Below are 18,784 nucleotides of genomic sequence, written 5' to 3' on the forward strand. Positions count from 1 at the left end.
AATAGGAGCAAAAAAATGAGAAATTTTCAATTGATTTCAGATTTTGTTAAATAAAAAATCTAGCACAGGGTTTGCGACTGGCGCATATCGTGATTATCGATATTGGGCACATCCTGAAGGGATTCCAGCAAAAAAATAGCTTCCTATGGAAAATGTCTATTATGGTCTGAATTTCTACAGATCCCGCCTAGTCTAATATGAATAATAAAAAACAGTAAAGCACAACTGTTTATTATCAATATACTTAAAATGCGCCTAAAGGAACTTCGTAAAGGATATGATTTTTGATTATTTCTCAGATTAATGCATTTAATCTACATTTTCTTAATCCTAATTATTAATCTATAAAAATATATTGTAATTGCATCCTGTTTGTTTGCGGCAGATAATGCGATAGTAGCTACACCCGCAAAATGATTTACTAAATATTTGAAACAATTTTGCAATTTTTTATTTAGCATTTTAGTCACTGTTAGACCTTAATATAGCCTCCTAAAAAATGAACAAGATAGTTTTTTGTTTTGCCGTCTTCTGCTGTATACAATGTGGATGCGCATTTCTAACTCCAGATGTAAGATAATTTCTTTATTTATATGATTGTTACACTTGCTTAGTAAGTACAAATATCTAACTATCTATCTATTTACCTAAAAAGTACAAATTATCCACTGCTGAACGTAGGTCTTCTTAAGTTTTGCCACTCGTATATCTTGTGTTTAACTTGTGAAACTTTTTATTAAGTTTCTAGTTTCCAGTAATTCCCTTTATGATCCATCTATTGGGTGGCCCGTCTCTAGTTCTGTACGTTTAGTATTTCGGAGGTCATTCGACTATCTTTCTTGTCCACCGCTCATCCATCATGTTACCAAAATTTCCGGCTTAATTTAATTTTAAATTTAAAATAGCTATAACAGCACCCCGTCTTTTCTTGATTACTTGATTTAGAACTCGGTACTTTTGATTTTGTCCCAGCTTTGATCTTTATATCTTTATTTGCATTATCTGTAATTTTTAAACAATCTTTTATGGCACACTGCCTTATCCAGAATCTTAGGTTAGAACAGGTTCTTCTTCTTTATGTTCCATCTTCTATCGAAGGTTATAAATCACCATGGCATGCGGACTCTGTTAACTGCCGCTCTGAAAAGTTCTGCTTTACTGCATTCAAACCATTTCCTTAAGTTCTTAAGCTAGGATATACTTCGTCTTCCCACATTTCGCTTGTCCTAAGTACTCAAGTTTTCGTCTTTTGATAGTTAATATTATTTCCGCCTCATTTTCTATCCTTCTAGTTACTTCCACGTTTGGCATTCTTTGAATCCATGATATTCGTAGGAATCTTCTGTAATACCAAAATTCAAAGGCGGCCAACTTATTCAGATGGACTTGTTTTAGTGTCCACGCTTCCAAACCATAAAGAAGAGTAGAGAACACGTAACATCGAAGCATTCTTAGGCGTAGTTCTAACCTTATATCCCGACAACAAAGAAACTTTTTAAGTTTAATACATGATGCACGTGCTATTCCAATGTCTTAATTTCTTTGGTTTTGTCTACATCTGATGTTATCCATGTTTCTAAGTATTTATAGTTATTAACACTCTCAATTGCAGTATCTTCAATAGTCAATTGGATATTTGCATGTGCAAATTTATTCATGATCATGCATTTAGTTTTCTTTAAATTTATCTGCAGTTCGTACTCATGACAGCGTTAATTAAGGCGTTGCATTACGTTCTGTAAATCATTGTTGTTATCCGTCATTATTACTGTATCGTCTGCAAAACGTAAGTTATTCACTATCTGTGTACTTTTTAGTTTTAGTCGGGAATTATCAGACTTCAATATATGCTTTAACGTTCCAAATGAGGCCCAAGTAAGACCTACTCTTTCTATAACCCCATGTATTTGTTGTCTTTTCCGATATCTACCACATGCCTTAAATACTTATAGTATCATCATCATCCAGCCTTTTATGTCCAAAGTTGTACTTAGGCCTTCCCTAAATTCTTCCAATTCTGTCAGTCTTAAGCTACTTGCAGCCAATCCTCAGCGATTCTTTTGACGTTGTCTTTCCATCGTTAAGGTGGTTAACTTCTGCTTCTTCTGTCTGCTCGTGTTCGCCATACTGTAATTTTTTTGGTCCAGCGCCCGTCATCCATTTTAATCACATAGGCCCCCAGCTCCACTTTAGCCATGCTATGCGCTGTATAACAGATGTGAACACTTCACCGATAAACATACTTAGTTCCAACTCTATTCTCTCAATGTTATTTGTTTTCTCAATTGTTTCTTCTCATCTAATCCACTTGTCTCAAAAATTTTTATTAAAATTATAGCAAATATGTACACTACAGTATTGATATAATGATGTACTAAAATCAAATGTCACAGAAATTGGCTTTTCAAGCAACGTTGAACTGTCCAATTTTTTTATTGCAAAAATCAAGCGATAACATTAGTACTAACAATCAGTTCTTCTTTTAATGACACTATATCCCAAATTGAGCCTTGACTTCCTATAATTTCTGCTTCCCATATAGGCGGTCTTCCGAAAACTCCTAATTTTCTTTTTGTGTTTTTATGATCACCCATGTCTCATATATAAAAAACTATTTATCAAATGCTGGTTTTAAAGACCTTATTTATCGATTTTATTTGTACAATGAGAATTCAGCCTATTAAAAGTGTGACAGAAATCTTCTTAGTTTCTTTATATACGCGGTAGCCCGACCAATAGATAAATCATAACAACATGTTATAAGCTCTGCATTAACTATTAAAAAGCAATGCTTTAACCTCCTGACCGCAAATGTACTATTGGTAGAACATAACATTTGAATTCTCGTAGCGCCTCCTAAAAATAATTTAATAAGTTTATATCCCTGTGTGGCACTCTATTGGAATATTTTGAAACTACCTAACCGACAGCACGTGCATAATTTCATTTGTTTTCACAAAGCAGTCGTAGTGAGCGTGTTTGGAGAAAAAAGGGTAAGTACTATCTTCAAATATTTATTTGATTATATATAATTTGCAGCACATTTTTTATTCACTGTGTTCCTAAAAGGTTGCAAATTAATGTTGCAAACAGTATAGTTTTTCAAAAAGATAACCAAATAATGAGTAATAACAGATAAAATGTTATTACTCATTATTACCGTATGCCTACATATCCTTTATGTAGGCATACGGTGACAAACACTCTACGTTAACATTTTTTTATGTACTTCGTATAGGACATTTACTGGTTACAGTTTTTTTATTTTCAGCATTATCAGAGGAGGAATTATTAGAGTTACTCAATAATTCAGATGCATCGGATGATGACTTTTTAAGTGATGACTATGACAATGATCCAGATTTCGAAAATAAAAACAACACATCCAGTTCTGATGAAGGAGGAACAAATTCTGAAAAAACATCTAGATCTATTTCGCCTATTGTAAAAGAAAGTGATTCCAGCGATGTTTCTAGATGTGTATCTTTGCCAGCTATTTCGGATACGTATTTTGTAACTCAACCTCATTCTTCTGGACGAGGAAGACATTCCTTAAGACGAGGACAGGGACTAGAACGATAGCGAGGCCGTGGCCGTATTGCAAGAAAAAGGAACGTGGAAATAGGTAGACAAACGACAAGTATGCAATCTAGAGTTAATAAAAATGACGCTTTAACTGATAGATGGTGTGTCACATTTACTCCGGAGGTATCATCATTGCTAGAGCCTGTATATTTACTAAATGATAGAGACTCCTGGCAGTGGGATGCACTTTTTTACCAATATATTGATGATAATATTCTTTTGGAAATAGTGAATTCCACTAATAGAACCGCTATTTCAAATAAAGGAAAAACTTTGGGGTTATCTTTACGCGAAATCAAAGTTTTTATCGGCATCACGATGGTAATGTCAACTTTGCAGTATTCACAAATAGACATGTATTGGGCGGAAAATGGAGAATCCCTACTGTTGCAGGAGCAATGAGCCGTCAACGTTTTTATGCCATCAGAACTTCATTAAAAGTAGTTTTTGATTTCGATATAAATGTGGAACAAAGACGCAATAAGATTTGGAAAATAAGGCCTTTATTTAATGGGATATGTGAAGGTTGTCACGCTCAAGAACCCACTAAATCATTAAGTATCGACGAAATGATTATTCCATTCTGCGGTAGATGTCCAATTCGTCAGTATTGTCCCAGTAAACCAAATTCTGTAGGGTTAAAAGCTTTTTTTCTAGCCACTCCACAAGGAATTGTATGTGATATAATTATATATCAAGGGGATTCAACATTTCCACATTTATCTAGTGACTGCTTTGGATTAGGAGAGTCAGCTTTATTGTATATTTTACTGATATTTTTTTTACCCGATATTTTACTACCACAAAGCTTTGTACCCAATTATTTTCTCGAACTTTATGGAACTGGAACCATTATGAAAAACCAGATCCATAAAGATTGTTTCATGCAACCAGAAAAACTTTTTTCAAAATATTTAAAGGGTACTTATGAAATCAAAAACATAGATAATGGCAAAATGGCCATCACACGGTAGATGGACAACAAACCAGTAATAATTTTATATACTATTTTTTCCTCGGGGAATATAGATTATTGTAAGTGGTGGTCAAAAAAAAAAAAAAAAAAATCCTATGAACAAGTTTGTCGGCCAGAAGTAATTAAGGAGTATAATAAAAATATGGGTGGGGTGGATTTAGTAGATCTTAAGCTTGCCGATTATCCGTCGCGTAGTTGTACCAAAAAATGGACAATACGGTTTATTTGCCAGCTCATAGATTTAGCAGTCGTCAACGCTTGACTTAAATATACAGTGATGAGTGCCTTAAGAACCGGCAAAATAACGCAAAAGATAGAAAATATAATACGTTATGAAATAAAAAGAGATAAAAGTAGTAGAGGTGGGAAATAATCGGTAGAAACCTATAATTAACATTATAAATCGATAGTCTCACACTTTTAGACGTTAGCTTCGAGCTAAATCACCTCGGTCATAATTATTATGTGTAACGTATGTGTGACGTATTTCCATTTTTTAATTTCACATAAAGTAAAAACTGATTGACCACAATAAAGCAAAAATGTGAATAAAATAATTTAATTAATAGTAATTATTTAATCTAAAGTTTTAAGTTATTAACCAAGAATAATTTCTATTATGATGTGAGGAGTTTCATACACTCTTGTCACGGAATAATCACTATGCTTCGTGGATTAGTGGTAAGAATTCGACAAAGGCGTCGCAGACGATTAGAGTTCAAAACCCACATGTGGTTTTCTTTTTTTTTTTAATAATTTGAAATTATTCAGAGATCGTTTTGCTTTGAATCGTTAAACATTAATGTCAGTCATTACTAGTATTAGAAGTGTTTAAAGTTAAACACAAATATCTTATTGAAAAAAAAAGTATCGCCGTATTTCGAAAATAAAGTAAAAATTCTTCAAAATTAAAAGAACGTTTAAAGTATGTTTAAATAAGTAAAAATTCTACAAAAATAAAAAATTTTTTGTAAATAAACGTATTTACAATATGTTCAAATAAGCCTTCATTAGCAGCAGAACAATATCCCAAACTGTCACTGAAGAAATATAAAAGTTTGATGGATCAGAGTTCAAGTCACGATGTTCTCATGCAGGCGCTCAGGGTTCAAATCCCACATGAAGGTTTTACTTTTTTAAAAATTTGAAATTATGCAGACATTATATTGTTTTGCTTTAAATCACTAGACATTTATTTTAGTTTTTATTAGAAGTATTTATAGTAAAACATGAAAATCTTATTGAAAAAACAATGTCGTACTTTCGAAAATAAAGTCGTTCTTTTATGTCAAACATAAAAGAACGTTCTAAATAAATGTACTTCCAAAAATATTTAAATAGGTAGAAATTCTATAAAAATAAAAAAAAAATTATTCTAATGAAATGTATTTACAATAAATGTTCGAATAAGCCTCCATTAGCAGCAGAACAATAACCCAATCTATTATAAAAGTTTCGTCTAACATTAGTTAATGTTTCTGGACTAATAACTCTCATTGAATCAGAGATCTTTTCTCTTAATTCTTGGAGAGAATTAGGCCTATCGTCTTCAATTCCATATAGCTTGGACTTGATATATCCCCACATAAAAAATTCACAAGGTGCAAGATCAGGTGATCTTGCAGGCCAAAAAATATCTCCGTGGCCACTAATCAATCGATTAGGAAAAGTCGCACTGAGATATTCACTGACGATGCGAGAATTATGTGCGGGACAACCATCGTGTTGAAACCATATGGAATCGAAAGGTATTGGTAAATTACAAAGGGCTGGGACAATTTGATTTTGCAGAAGTTCCAAGTATTTCCGCCCAGTCAACATACCGTCTATAAAAAATGGACCAATGACATGATTCCCTATTATGCCTCCCCAAACATTTACTTTTCGAGGACGCTGGGTACGAGCGACATAAATCTGACGAGGATTTCCTCGAGACCAATACCGAGCATTCATTGAATTGTGACGGCCCTGCAATGAAAACGTACATTCATCGGCGAACAAAACGTTCTCTAAAAAATGTTCATCTTGATGTGACATTTCCATAGCAGTTTGACAAAATTCTAAACGTCTATATTGATCCCCAGGGAATTGTTCGTTGGATTTATGAAGTTTATAGAGACGGTATCCATGTCTTTTCAAAATTTTACCTACTCTAAATGTTAAAATTATATATATTGTTCTCTGAGACGAGATGTTGATTGGGCAGGATTTTGCTCAATACTTGCACAAATCAAAGTGTCCCTTAGTTCCAAATCTGGATTTACCTCCCTTCGTCTACAAACTCCTCTTGGAGTGAACACGGATCCATAAGTAAAAAAATTACGTATAATAGACTGAATTGTTGATCGTGCTGGAGCCGGCCTATTTGGAAACATATTTACAAATTGTTGTCTAATCATGTTGTCTAATAATCCATTCACATGCCAGACAACAATTTGCACTTTTTCCTCGACGGTTAAAACCATTTTCACGAATTGTTTTTTCAATAAAAAGTTTCTGTTTACCGTGCAAAAACACTTCTCGGTATGTTATTATTTTTGATGGCTTGATGATTTGGTTAGCTGTAAAGCAGGCAGCTGTTCGCGCGCATCCATTACAATGTTGTTAATTGTTTTGAAAATCATTACCTGTACAGAGGAATTGATATTAACACTGAGAATTTAGTGATGGATTTGGCATTAAACAGTCTTAACCGGGTTATTTTGCAATCACAACTGAAGACTGTAAAACTGAAATTGAATTATTTTGTATTTCTATTTTTTAACATTGGAATAAGAATAAATTGTAAATAATGAGTTTTTCGAAAACTTTTTACCTAATATGTATCATATTTTCTACTATTTTTTGATTGACTAAAACAAAAATTTTATCCTTGGTGTGAAGTGAACCTCCAATCTTCTTGTCACTAGACCACGTCTCTAACTATTACGCCAATTCCACCCACAATTGTTTTAGGATAGAACATACCTACCTTTAGTTTAATCAAATATTTCAGTTATTTTTATTTATAAGTTATTTTTATTATTAAATCAACTTAAAAATTAATAATTTAAAATCGCTAATAATTATTGTTTTTTACTATAATATATCTTAATTTATTCAATCATTTATTCTAACATCAGAAATTATTAAAATAAAATATTTTCGAGGTCATCCGTATAATTATGACTGAAGTGAAATAGCCACGTCAATAACTAGCCTTATCTCATACTATCTCACAACTTAATCTGTCTTCTATCCTTTCCGCTATTTTGCCGGGTAGTAAGACACTCATCACTGTATACCCCGTGAAAGAAGTAAAGGCAGTAAAAATATTTGGTAATTGAGACACTATAAAATAAAATTAGGAGGGAAACTAATTGAACAAAATGATATGGCCAACGATTGCGATAGCGATGAAGCAGATATAGTTCAATTAATGCCTAACCTTAAACACAGAAGAACGCCTATTACTCCTTTACCATCAGTTATACGAAGGCAACAAAAAGCAATACATATGCCATTATGTCTCTAAACAAAACAGATGCAGAAAAGATGGCTGTTTCATGAAAACAACAATATTTTGCAAAAAATTTTCAATGTTTTACAACTGCAAGACGTTGTTTTAGTGATTTTCGCGAAAATGCATAAATTTTATATTTTTATTATTTCAAACATTTATAGTATGTACATTTTTTGTTTATAAGAATGAATCTTGTTTTTGTAGTCTCATAAATAAAAGACATATTAACTTCTTTAATTTTTTTACCTTTACTAATCTCGTAATATAGGCAACCAGAGTCCTATGAGAAGGACATTATTTTTGATTTAAAAGATCAACAACCTACATCTGTCCTTTATGTAGAACATTAATAAAATCAATATTTTAGGATTAAGATTTTTTTAAACATTTTTTCAGATACTTTTTAAACTTCCTTAAGCAAGTCTAAAAGCTAAAAATAATAATAATAAGACAGAGTTCTGTCCATACGTACGCCGAGGTATTTTGGCGTCTAATTGTGTTTCAGCATCTGACCACGCCATTCCACCTCCAGTGTCCTTCGGGTATGCTTGTTTCTAAGGTGGAAAACACACACCTGGGTTGTTGTAGGATTGGGTTTCAGATGGTTTTCGTCGTAGTATAGTGCTAAGTCTTCTAGGGCATCTGTCAGTTTTACTTCATTGAAGCTACTTCCCTGAGCTACCACAGCTGTATCATCCGCGTAAATAAACTGTTTTGTTTGTTGGTTTTTGGGTTGGTCGTTGGTGTAAATGTTGTATAGCAATAGCGCGAGGACACTTCCCTGTGGGAATCCATTTTTTTGATCCCTCCACCGACTGTTCTTGCACTGAAGCATTACGTAGAAACGTCTATTCTGGAGAAGACATTTCTTTTAGACCTTGTTATTCGGAAACCTTTTGTAATTTCGTAGAATTTTACCAGTAGGCGTTGATGGTTAACTGTGTTATAGGCGGCAGTCAGGTCTATGAACGCTACTCCTGTTATTTCTTTACGTTCAAACCCATCTTCGATATGTTGGGTGAGATTAAGAGCTTGACTGCAGCAGCATTTTCCGGGTCTAAACCCTGCTTGTTCAAGAATAATTTTAGTGTCCACAGATTCAGCGAATTGGTTTAGTATCATGCTTTCGAACGCCTTGAAAAGGTGACACAGAAGAGAGACAGGTCTAAAACTTTTTGTATCCGCAGGATCCTTTCTCGGTTTTAAGAGAGCTACCACTCTAGCTTTCCTCCAGATTTTGGAGATTTATAATGTACGGACGCAACAGTTCATCATTTTTACGAGCCACTCTAGGGTTTTCGGTCCAAAGTGCTTTATTTGTTCTGTTCGTATATCGTCTAGGCCAGCCGCTTTATTATCTTTCATTTGGTGGATCGCACCTCTCATCTTCTCCATAAAAAAGGAAGTACCTAGAACATTCTCTTCTTCGTCAATATTTGGTTCTACTCTCACTTTGTTTCTTCCTTGATGTCGTCTTACTATTTGTCACGAGACAATGGACTATCTGATCGGGTGTGACTTTTGTCAGATTGGGTGCCGGGGTGGCAGGATTGTTGCGAAGATTCCGAATTAATTTCCAAGCGCGTCTGTTGTTTTGTTCCATGATGTCTAGACTCGTGACCAGCTTGCACCACCTGTTCGTTCTGTTGGCGGGTATCGCATGTAGCACTTCCTCTCCGGCCTGTATTGTTGCTTCCGAAAAGGGATCATCTTCATATATCTGCTCGTATCTTTTAAGCAGGGGTTCAGATTCTTCATTTAGCCCCGCTATATATTCGGTTCGACAACCTCTAGGGATATATTTTCGTGATATTTGTTTTACGATTGGTACAAATTTATCGTATGAATTAGAGCACGGCTCTAGTTGGGAAACTTCTTGATCTTATGCTTCAGCGAATTTTTCCCATTTTGATTTATTGAAATTGAACCTTCTCTTAAAGAGGGCGCTTCCAACAATTTTTGTCACCTGGTCTCCAATCCTGTCGCTGACAAGTATATTGTCTGGGTTGTAACCTCTGCGCCATCTGCCGCTGTTGAAAGACGCGGTCTGTTTTGGATCATGAATAAGTTTAAGGTTCATGTTTTCAGTCCAATTTTCTAGTTCTTCGTCATTGGAGTCTGTTTCGTTATACCCCCACGCGATACTGTAACAGTTAAAGTCGCCCAATATGAATTTTATTTGCTGTGATTGAAATTTATCCAGTTCCTCAAAAACAAAAGTCAGCGTTTGGTGGTTTGTAGATGGACGTTACCGTACCGTACAAGTATCTGGTCTGACGAAGACTGCGCTACCATACTGGTCTTGTGGTCTCTTCAGTACAAGTCTCATACCTCGAATCCTTGGTCTGCGGCTTGCAGTACCTCGATGGGTTTCTTGAACCAGTAGGACATCGACACCATGTTCTTTGCACATATTAGACAGTAGATCTTCTTTATTTGCTGATAGTCCTTCAATATTAATTGAAGTAGTCATCAAAATGGCCTCGACAAAGAACGTTTTGGTTGCGTTTGTATCTGTGTTGGCGATGCTTACACGCGTGCAACTACGTTATAATAGAAAACTCGTGTAACGTCGGGTTAAACATGCTTGTCATTGTAGCTTATTCATTTTGTCTTTGGTGGACTTTGGTTATCATTTGGACCACCATATTAGTGCGGCATAGGTAATGATAGGTCTGACTGCAGTCATATAGCCAATATATCTGTGTGGGTTTCATACTCCATGCTCCATGTCACCATTTTAAAATAAAAAGCTTTGCTTTGCTAATTCCTGTAATACAGGAAGAGAAATTACTGTGCAAAAAAAATAACGAAATGTGATAAGAATTAGCATAAAGCAAAAACTAACACTAGACAAAACTGCTGTCGAATTAACCGTCGTTGGATAGGTCTTTTAAAAATGAAGGAGGGTAGGAAAACTGACTAGGACGTGAGAATATTTCATTAGAAATATAATTTTTTTTTGTTTAAATGTCTCGTTTTCTTTCTTTTTATGTAGACATGGCGCTCGCTGTTTTTCCAAATATCTCCAGTAAGCTCGAGTCATTCCACAGTTTTCTTGCTCTTTCTACCAATTGTCTTTTAATTGGGGAAGAGTCTCTCGCCGTCTTTACTACTCTATTTGTTGTCATTAGGCTTATATAAGCGTTCCATTTTATGCTTGTGTAGTACCATCAATTTTTCTAATAGTTTTCATCTCTGCTGTTTCTAACATTCTTTTCATCCTTTGTGTCAGGTCGTGTTTCTGCCGCATATCTAATTATTGGTCTGATGACTGTAAATTTTGTCTTTTATTTCTTTCCCGATATTTTTGTTTCTTCATATTGTTTTATTCTGGCATCTCTTGGCATCTTCTACTTCAAGAGATTTTTCCTTGATATAGGCTTCTACTTCTGGAACGAAGCAATTATTAAACCATTCTGTAAATCACGGATTCCCATATTTCTCATGTCTTCATCGATATTATCAAGGAACCTTGTTCTGGGTCTTCCTCTTCTTCTCTGACCAGTGGGTCTCTCAAGAAGCGTTTTCTAGCTGGGTCATTTTATTCCATCCAGCCCTGTCCATCTCAGACGTCATATCTTAATATGTTTTACGATATCAGGTTCCTGGTATATTCTATAAAGTTTGAATTTGTATCGCCTTAGTACTTTTCTTTCAAAACATCGTAATATATTTTCATTATTTTTTGTTAGAGTACAGGTCTCTAAACCATATGTTAGAACTGGGCGTATTATTGTTTTGTAGAGTTTACTTTTTGCATTTCTCGATATAATTGTGGATTTAAGGAGGTAATTGAGCCCAAAATAGCATCTGGGATTAATATTATTTTTAGTGTTCAGGAGCGCTCCCAGATATACATATTCGTTCACTGCTTCGATGATGTCGTTTTCTATAACAAGTGGTCGTAGTATTTGTCGTTGCGTGCTTATTTTCATATACTTCGTTTTGTTGGTGTTTATTAATAAACCCATTTTTTTAGCTGATTCTTTTAATGCTATATACGTATCTCGTACAGCGTTTTCGGCTTTCCCAACAATATTGATATCATCAGCATAGGCCAGGATTTGCTCTGATTTATTATATATTGAACCAGTGGTTATGATTTGTAGCATACGTATTATTTTTTCCAGAGTCAGATTTAAGAGTATACAGGAGAGGGGGTCTCCCTGTTGCAGCCTGTTATTAGGTTCAGACAGTTCCCTCTGAATTCGTACTCTACTTTGAACTTTTTCAACAGTTATGTTCCAGAAATGAACATATTGTTTTTAAAATATAAAATAAAAATGTAATTTTTTAGACTTTTCTTAGTGTAGAATAAGTAAAATAGTCAATTTATCAAGTTTGCTCTCGGGATACCCGACTCATTGGCGCCACAGCCTCTTAAATAGTTTTCACACCTAAATTAAAGAGGGGTAATCTTCACTTTTACGCATCAAGTAGTATTTTATTAGTTCATTCTCACACATCGCCCTTGGGGCATGTGCATTTTAAAACACTCTCAATTCACGTATGAAATATTTCTCTACGTCGAAATCGGGCATTTTTTTCATAACGGTTTTCTCTTTTGCGTGTTATAAAGAAAGAATTATTTGATATTGTATAGTCAGCTACGGCCGTGTTGGTTCTCTCTTACTCTAAAAAGATTTCATTATAAATCGATAAAATTAAAAGTGATTTTACTTCTCTGGAGCTATATTTGCTCACATTAACAATCCTTATCCTTCAACGGTCACTGAAGAACCAAACCTATGGAGATACATCCACTCACAAGTCCTTTGAAGTAAGGCTTGGAATCAAAAGATTTCCAACCCTCTTATGTAGGGAGCCAGTTACAAGGCTCCCACATTTCGTGGTCCTATCGAGCACAGATTATTTGATGAAACAGGACTGAAGAAAGAAAAGGACTACACACGCCGGAGAGCAACAAGAAGAAAGAATAATGGTTTTTCGTCCCTAGAAGAAAGATTGCACAAGTTGACCTTCGTTCAATATTAGACACGTGTGTTTTGTGAAAAGTGCGTTATGCGTTGGTAAGCGACAGCGGTAATTAAATTGGATACTTGAAAAACATTTGGTGATGTTAAAACTCTTTCTATATTTTCTATAATCACTGCATGCACATAATTTATATTTGGTAGATATTTGTCTCGACTTTTATTTGTTTATTAATATTTATATTAACTAATGGCTTTGATTTGACAACAGATCTTTCTTCTCAATATCGCTAAAGATAGCTGACAATTATTTATTATACAGATTGTCTCACAGCCCGCTCTCAAGAAAAATATTTGTTTTATCACTCTAGTAAAAATACTCTATTAAAATTAAAATCGCGTCTTAGTTGAAAAAGACATTTTCACTAAACAAAATAATTCACTCTTATTTCTCGTTCAGTATATATTTGCAAATAAATTCACTTTAAATAAAAAATGGAAGCTTTAAAGAAAAAGCGCAAATCACTTAAAGCATCAATTACACGTATCTCAGAATGGTTTATAGCCAATAAAGACACAAAAAACGAAATACTTGATTTTGAAAATAGGAAAGAAAAACTTTTTAATTTTTTCACACAATATGAACAAATTCAATTAGAAATCGAACAGACTGATGACAGCGACCAACAATCGTCTGATCGAGCAAATGTTGCAGAAAAATGCTTCAACACACTCAAAGGTTTGCAAAGAAAAATAATAGAATTAAATTTAACAGAAAATAAAGCACCTAGCTCAAATAATAATGCTGTTTCCAGTGCGAGGCTGCCTGAAATTAGCATCAAAACCTTTTCCGGAAATTTCTCAAAATTCAATGAATTCTTTCAACTATTTGAAACTTTGATCACAAACAATTCAAGTTTAAATAATGTACAAAAGTTTATATATTTAAAATCTTTCCTCAAAGGAGAACCTTTAAACTTAATTAGCAGTATCGAAGTAGTAGATGCAAATTTTGCTATCGCTATAAAAACCCTAAAAGAAAGATATGATGACAAATCACGAGTGATTAGTACTCTTATAAAAGGCTGTTAAAGTCTCAATCTCTAGTTAAATGCACTCCTCAGGTACTAAGAGATTTTCTTGTACACACAAAGCAAACGCTTCAAGCTCTTAGTAATCTCGAAGTTCCAATTGAACATTGGGACCTCCTTTTAATAGAAATATTTTTAGAAAAAATAGATTTTGCTTCTCACAAGGCTTTCGAATATGAAGTAGGTTCTAAGAATGTTCCACCACTCAAACAATTTTTTGAATTTTTAGAAAAAAGATGTGATGTTTTAGAGAAACTTAATTACACTGAAGCTCAGTCAAAGTTTAATAATAAAGTCACTCAAAAAACTGCTTATATTTCCACTATAAATAATAATAAATCTAGCTATCAAAATTGCATATTTTGTAAACAAACTGGTCATAAAATATATCAGTGTAACTTATTTAAAGACACAAATTCTCGAGAAAGGTTTAATTTTGTAAAGCAAGCACAGCTTTGCAGAAATTGTTTTGGCACTAAGCATTTTACTGATAAATGTATCTCTAAATACACATGTAAAATTTGCAATAAAAAGCACAATACACTTCTGCATGAAGAAAATAATTTTTCTCACACTCATGAAAATAATTTATTCTCTCCCACTCGAAGCAATCAAAGTGCTTCAAATTCACATGATGGTAATCAAAGTCACGCTAATAGGCAACAATCACGCTTTAATGCACCACAAATCTCTCAATCGTCCGCAAGTATATAGGGTGATTCACAAACTCGCCATAGTGCACCACATATCTCTCAAAGTCATTTTCATGCTCCTCAAAGAAGTAATAATGCCCAAGTTACTCAAAGAATTAATTCTCCACATTCATATAGTGAATCACCGAACACTTCTACTCACTTAAGCACTCAGACAAATGAAAATTGTCTACTCTCAGACACACAAAGTCAAAATTCATCTTGCATCTCGAAGTTTTGCTAGCCACAGCGCTGGTAACAATTTACTCTGAAAGTGGACAACCTGTACACGCAAGATGTCTTCTCGATAATGGATCTCAATCGAGCTTTGCAACAAAAGATTTAGTAAATAAACTAAATTACTCTACCACTAATAAAAGATTACAAATTTCCACAATCTCTCAAAATTGTTCCATCTCAAATGAAATGGTAAACATTGAATTTTTCCCATATAAAAACAATGATATGAAATTTGAAGTATGATGTGCAGTTTTGGATAATATTACGTGTAAAATACCTCAGGTACCTCTAGACCGTAGCAAAATAAAAATACCAGCTGGCATAAAGCTCAGTGATCCCTCTTACTCCTCCCCAGGGAGAATCGATCTCTTATTAGGTGCAGAAATTTCTGTGATCTATTAAAGGAGGGTTTAATTCATATTGGAGCAGGTCTTCCAGTGCTTCAAAACACTTATTTAGGATATGTCATGTTCGGTAACCTATCTCCACAAGTTTCTCATCTAAGAAAAAGATGCACTCTCACTCAAACTGTAACTATTCACACTCTAATCATATTTCTTTATTTGTTTAATCTCACACTGAAGAAGAAAATATAAATAATCTTCTCCAAAGGTTTTGGGACATTGAAGAAGTTCCCGAAATAAAGCGTTTAAGTCCTGATAATGAAAAGGCTGAGAAAATATTTAAAGCCACAACACAAATCCTACCGAATGGACAGTTCCAAGTAGATTTACCCCTATGCACGCCTAATGAAATTTGGAGAACAAATTCTCAAAAAATGATTCTCTTTACAAACAATATAAATATTTTATAGATGAGTATGTTGAATTAGGACATGCAAAATATGTTCCGTTGTCTCTGCAGAATGTACACTCAGAAAACAAATATTTCTTGCCTCACCACAATGTAGAAAAAGACACTTCTCTCACAACTCGTTTGCGCGTAGTTTTTGACGCATCCATGAAAATCACTTCTGGTTTTAGCCTTAAAGATATTATGTTAAAGGGTTATACCACACAACCAGAACTATTTAACACTTTAGTCAATTTTAGACTCTTTAAGTATGTGTTCACATCTGATATAAAAAAGATGTTTAGACAAATCAGAATTAACCCCAACCAAACTTTCTTATTAAATATTTTGTGGCGCAACTCTCCCTCGGAGCTGTTAAAATGTATACAATTGGAAACAGTTACCTATGGAACGAAACCAGCTACCTTCCTTAGCACACGATGTTTAATTGAACTCGCAAACATGCATAAGGAAGAATATCCTCTCGCTTATGATATGCTCATTAATTTTTGGTATATTGATGACATATTATATGGTACAAATAGTATTGAAACACTCACACTTGCGCATGAGCAAATCACTGCACTGCTACAAAAGGCAGGCATATCTCTTCACAAATGGTGTTCAAATTCACCACAATTTTTTAGAAAATATTTCACAATTTTCAACTGACTCTACGTATGTCATATCTCCAGAAAATCATTCCAATAAAATATTAGGTCTTTGTTGGGACTCTAAATTAGATAGTTTCTCTATTTCAGTACCAGAAATCGAAATAAAAGATTCCTACACTAAGAGACAAGTGCTCTCGATAATCGCAAGTTTTTTCGACCCCAAGGGATTAAGTAATCCTGTAATAGTAACTGCAAAAATAATAATGGAAAAAAATTGGCTTTCAAAAATTCAGTGGAATAAAAGTTTAGACTCTACACTCTTAAATGAATGGTTAAGTTTTCTCAAACATATTTCAGCACTAAAACATTTAAAAATTCACAGACCTTTTTTTATTGAAAATTATATATGTAGTATGCAAATACACGCATTTTCCGACGCTAGTGAAAAGGCATACGCCAGCTGCATATATATTAGAGTTACTTATAGCTCAAGAAATGTCTCTTCCACACTCATCACCTCTAAAAGTAGGGTAGTTCCAATAAAAACATTAACTTTACCTAAGTTAGAACTTATGGGTGCTGTTTTATGCAGCAAACTCACTAAAAGAATAGTTGAAATTCTAAATAATAAATTAGCTCAAATAGACTTAATAAGCTGCTGGACGGACTCAGAAATCGTACTTGCTTGGTTAGGCTCACATAGGTCGAGATGGTCACAGTTTGTTGCAAATAGAGTTTCTGAAATACAAGGAAACCCACAATTTAAGTGGCGATATATAAAGTCAAAACAAAACCCCGCAGATATTGCGTCAAGAGCCATGTCTGCTCCTGAACTTCTAAACTCAAAATTTTGGTTTCAAGGTCTCTCATTTCTACTTAATTATGACTTAGATTTAACTTCTCATGATTCAAAACCAAATGTAAGTAAAATACCCGAGGAAAAGAAAATAGTTCATCTAGCACAAGAAAGCCCAATAAGTTTCATTGAAAATTTATCTCTCAAATTTTCAAACTTCTCAAAACTACAACGCAGTATCGCACTTATTCTCAGGTACATTCAGAATTTCAAGTTTCCAAATAAAAAATATGTTGGACCCTTCTCTGTTTCAGAATCAAAAAATGCTGAAAATTTATTAATAAACTTTTTGCAAAAGGCGCACTTTTTTCGAGAATTTTCTTGTCTTGAAAATAAGGAAGATAAAGTTCCACCCCTACAATGGCCATTGGCAAGAATTGTTGAATTGTTTACTGGTAAGGACTATAAGGTCCGTAGTGTTAAAATAAAGACTAGAGATGGATATTTTAACAGACCCATTACAAAACTCTGTCCTCTTCCTGTGTACAAAGTAGAAAATTAAAATTTTAAATTTTGTCACATTTATATGTATTACTCTAGTTTAGGAATAGTTATTTCTTAAATTACATTTAAGTTAAGTTTGCTTACTTTCTCAAATCACTCTTTCTTTCGTTTTGAAGTAAATACTTCAACGCGGGCAGTTTATGTTCCAGAAATGAACATATTGTTTTTAAAATATAAAATAAAAATGTAATTTTTTAGACTTTTCTTAGTGTAGAATAAGTAAAATAGTCAATTTATCAAGTTTGCTCTCGGGATACCCGACTCATTGGCGCCACAGCCTCTGAAATAGTTTTCACACCTAAATGAAAGAGGGGTAATCTTCACTTTTACGCATCAAGTAGTATTTTATTAGTTTATTCTCACACATCGACCTTGAGGCATGTGCATTTTAAAACACTCCCAATTCACGTATAAAATATTTCTCTACGTCGAAATCGGGCATTTTTTTCATAACGGTTTTCTCTTTTGCGTGTTATAAAGAAAGAATTATTTGATATTGTATAGTCAGCTACGGCCGTGTTGGGTCTCTCTTACTCTAAAAAGATTTAATTATAAATCGATAAAATTAAAAGTAAAATTTTACTTCTCTGGAGCTATATTTGCTCACATTAACAATCCTTATCCTTCAACGGTCACTGAAGAACCAAACCTATGGAGATACATTCACTCGCAAGTCCTTTGAAGTAAGGCTTGGAATCAAAAGATTTCCAACCCTCTTATGTAGGGAGCCAGTTACAAGGCTCCCACAAGTTAGTTTTGTTAAATTTACCAAATGATTTGGTATTCCTAGGTCTTTCATTGCTTTGAACATTTTTCTTCTATTCGCAGAGTCGTAGGCTGCTTTGTAGTCTATAAATATGTGATGAGTATCAATGTCATATTACAGTGTTTTTTCCAAAATTTGTTTCAGGGTTGTAATCTGATGAATTGTCAATTTACTACCTCTAAAACCAGCCTGGTATTTTTCTACTATCTGTTCTGCATATGGTGCTATA

The 18,784-nt window shown here is 34.0% G+C and overlaps 1 protein-coding gene across 1 annotated transcript in view; it reads left to right on the top strand.

The window, feature by feature from the left end:
* Positions 1 to 443: 443 nt before the first annotated feature.
* LOC140449456 (uncharacterized) overlaps positions 444 to 18,784 on the top strand; it is a 32,726-nt gene continuing 14,385 nt past the window's right edge. The window contains exon 1 of the mRNA XM_072542631.1: positions 444 to 571. Coding sequence (XP_072398732.1) covers positions 500 to 571 — 72 coding nt within the window. The 5' untranslated portion in view covers positions 444 to 499. The remainder of the gene's footprint in view (positions 572 to 18,784) is intronic.

The sequence above is a fragment of the Diabrotica undecimpunctata genome, chromosome 9, assembly GCF_040954645.1.
Source record: "Diabrotica undecimpunctata isolate CICGRU chromosome 9, icDiaUnde3, whole genome shotgun sequence".
NCBI classification, from domain to species: Eukaryota; Metazoa; Arthropoda; class Insecta; order Coleoptera; family Chrysomelidae; genus Diabrotica; species Diabrotica undecimpunctata.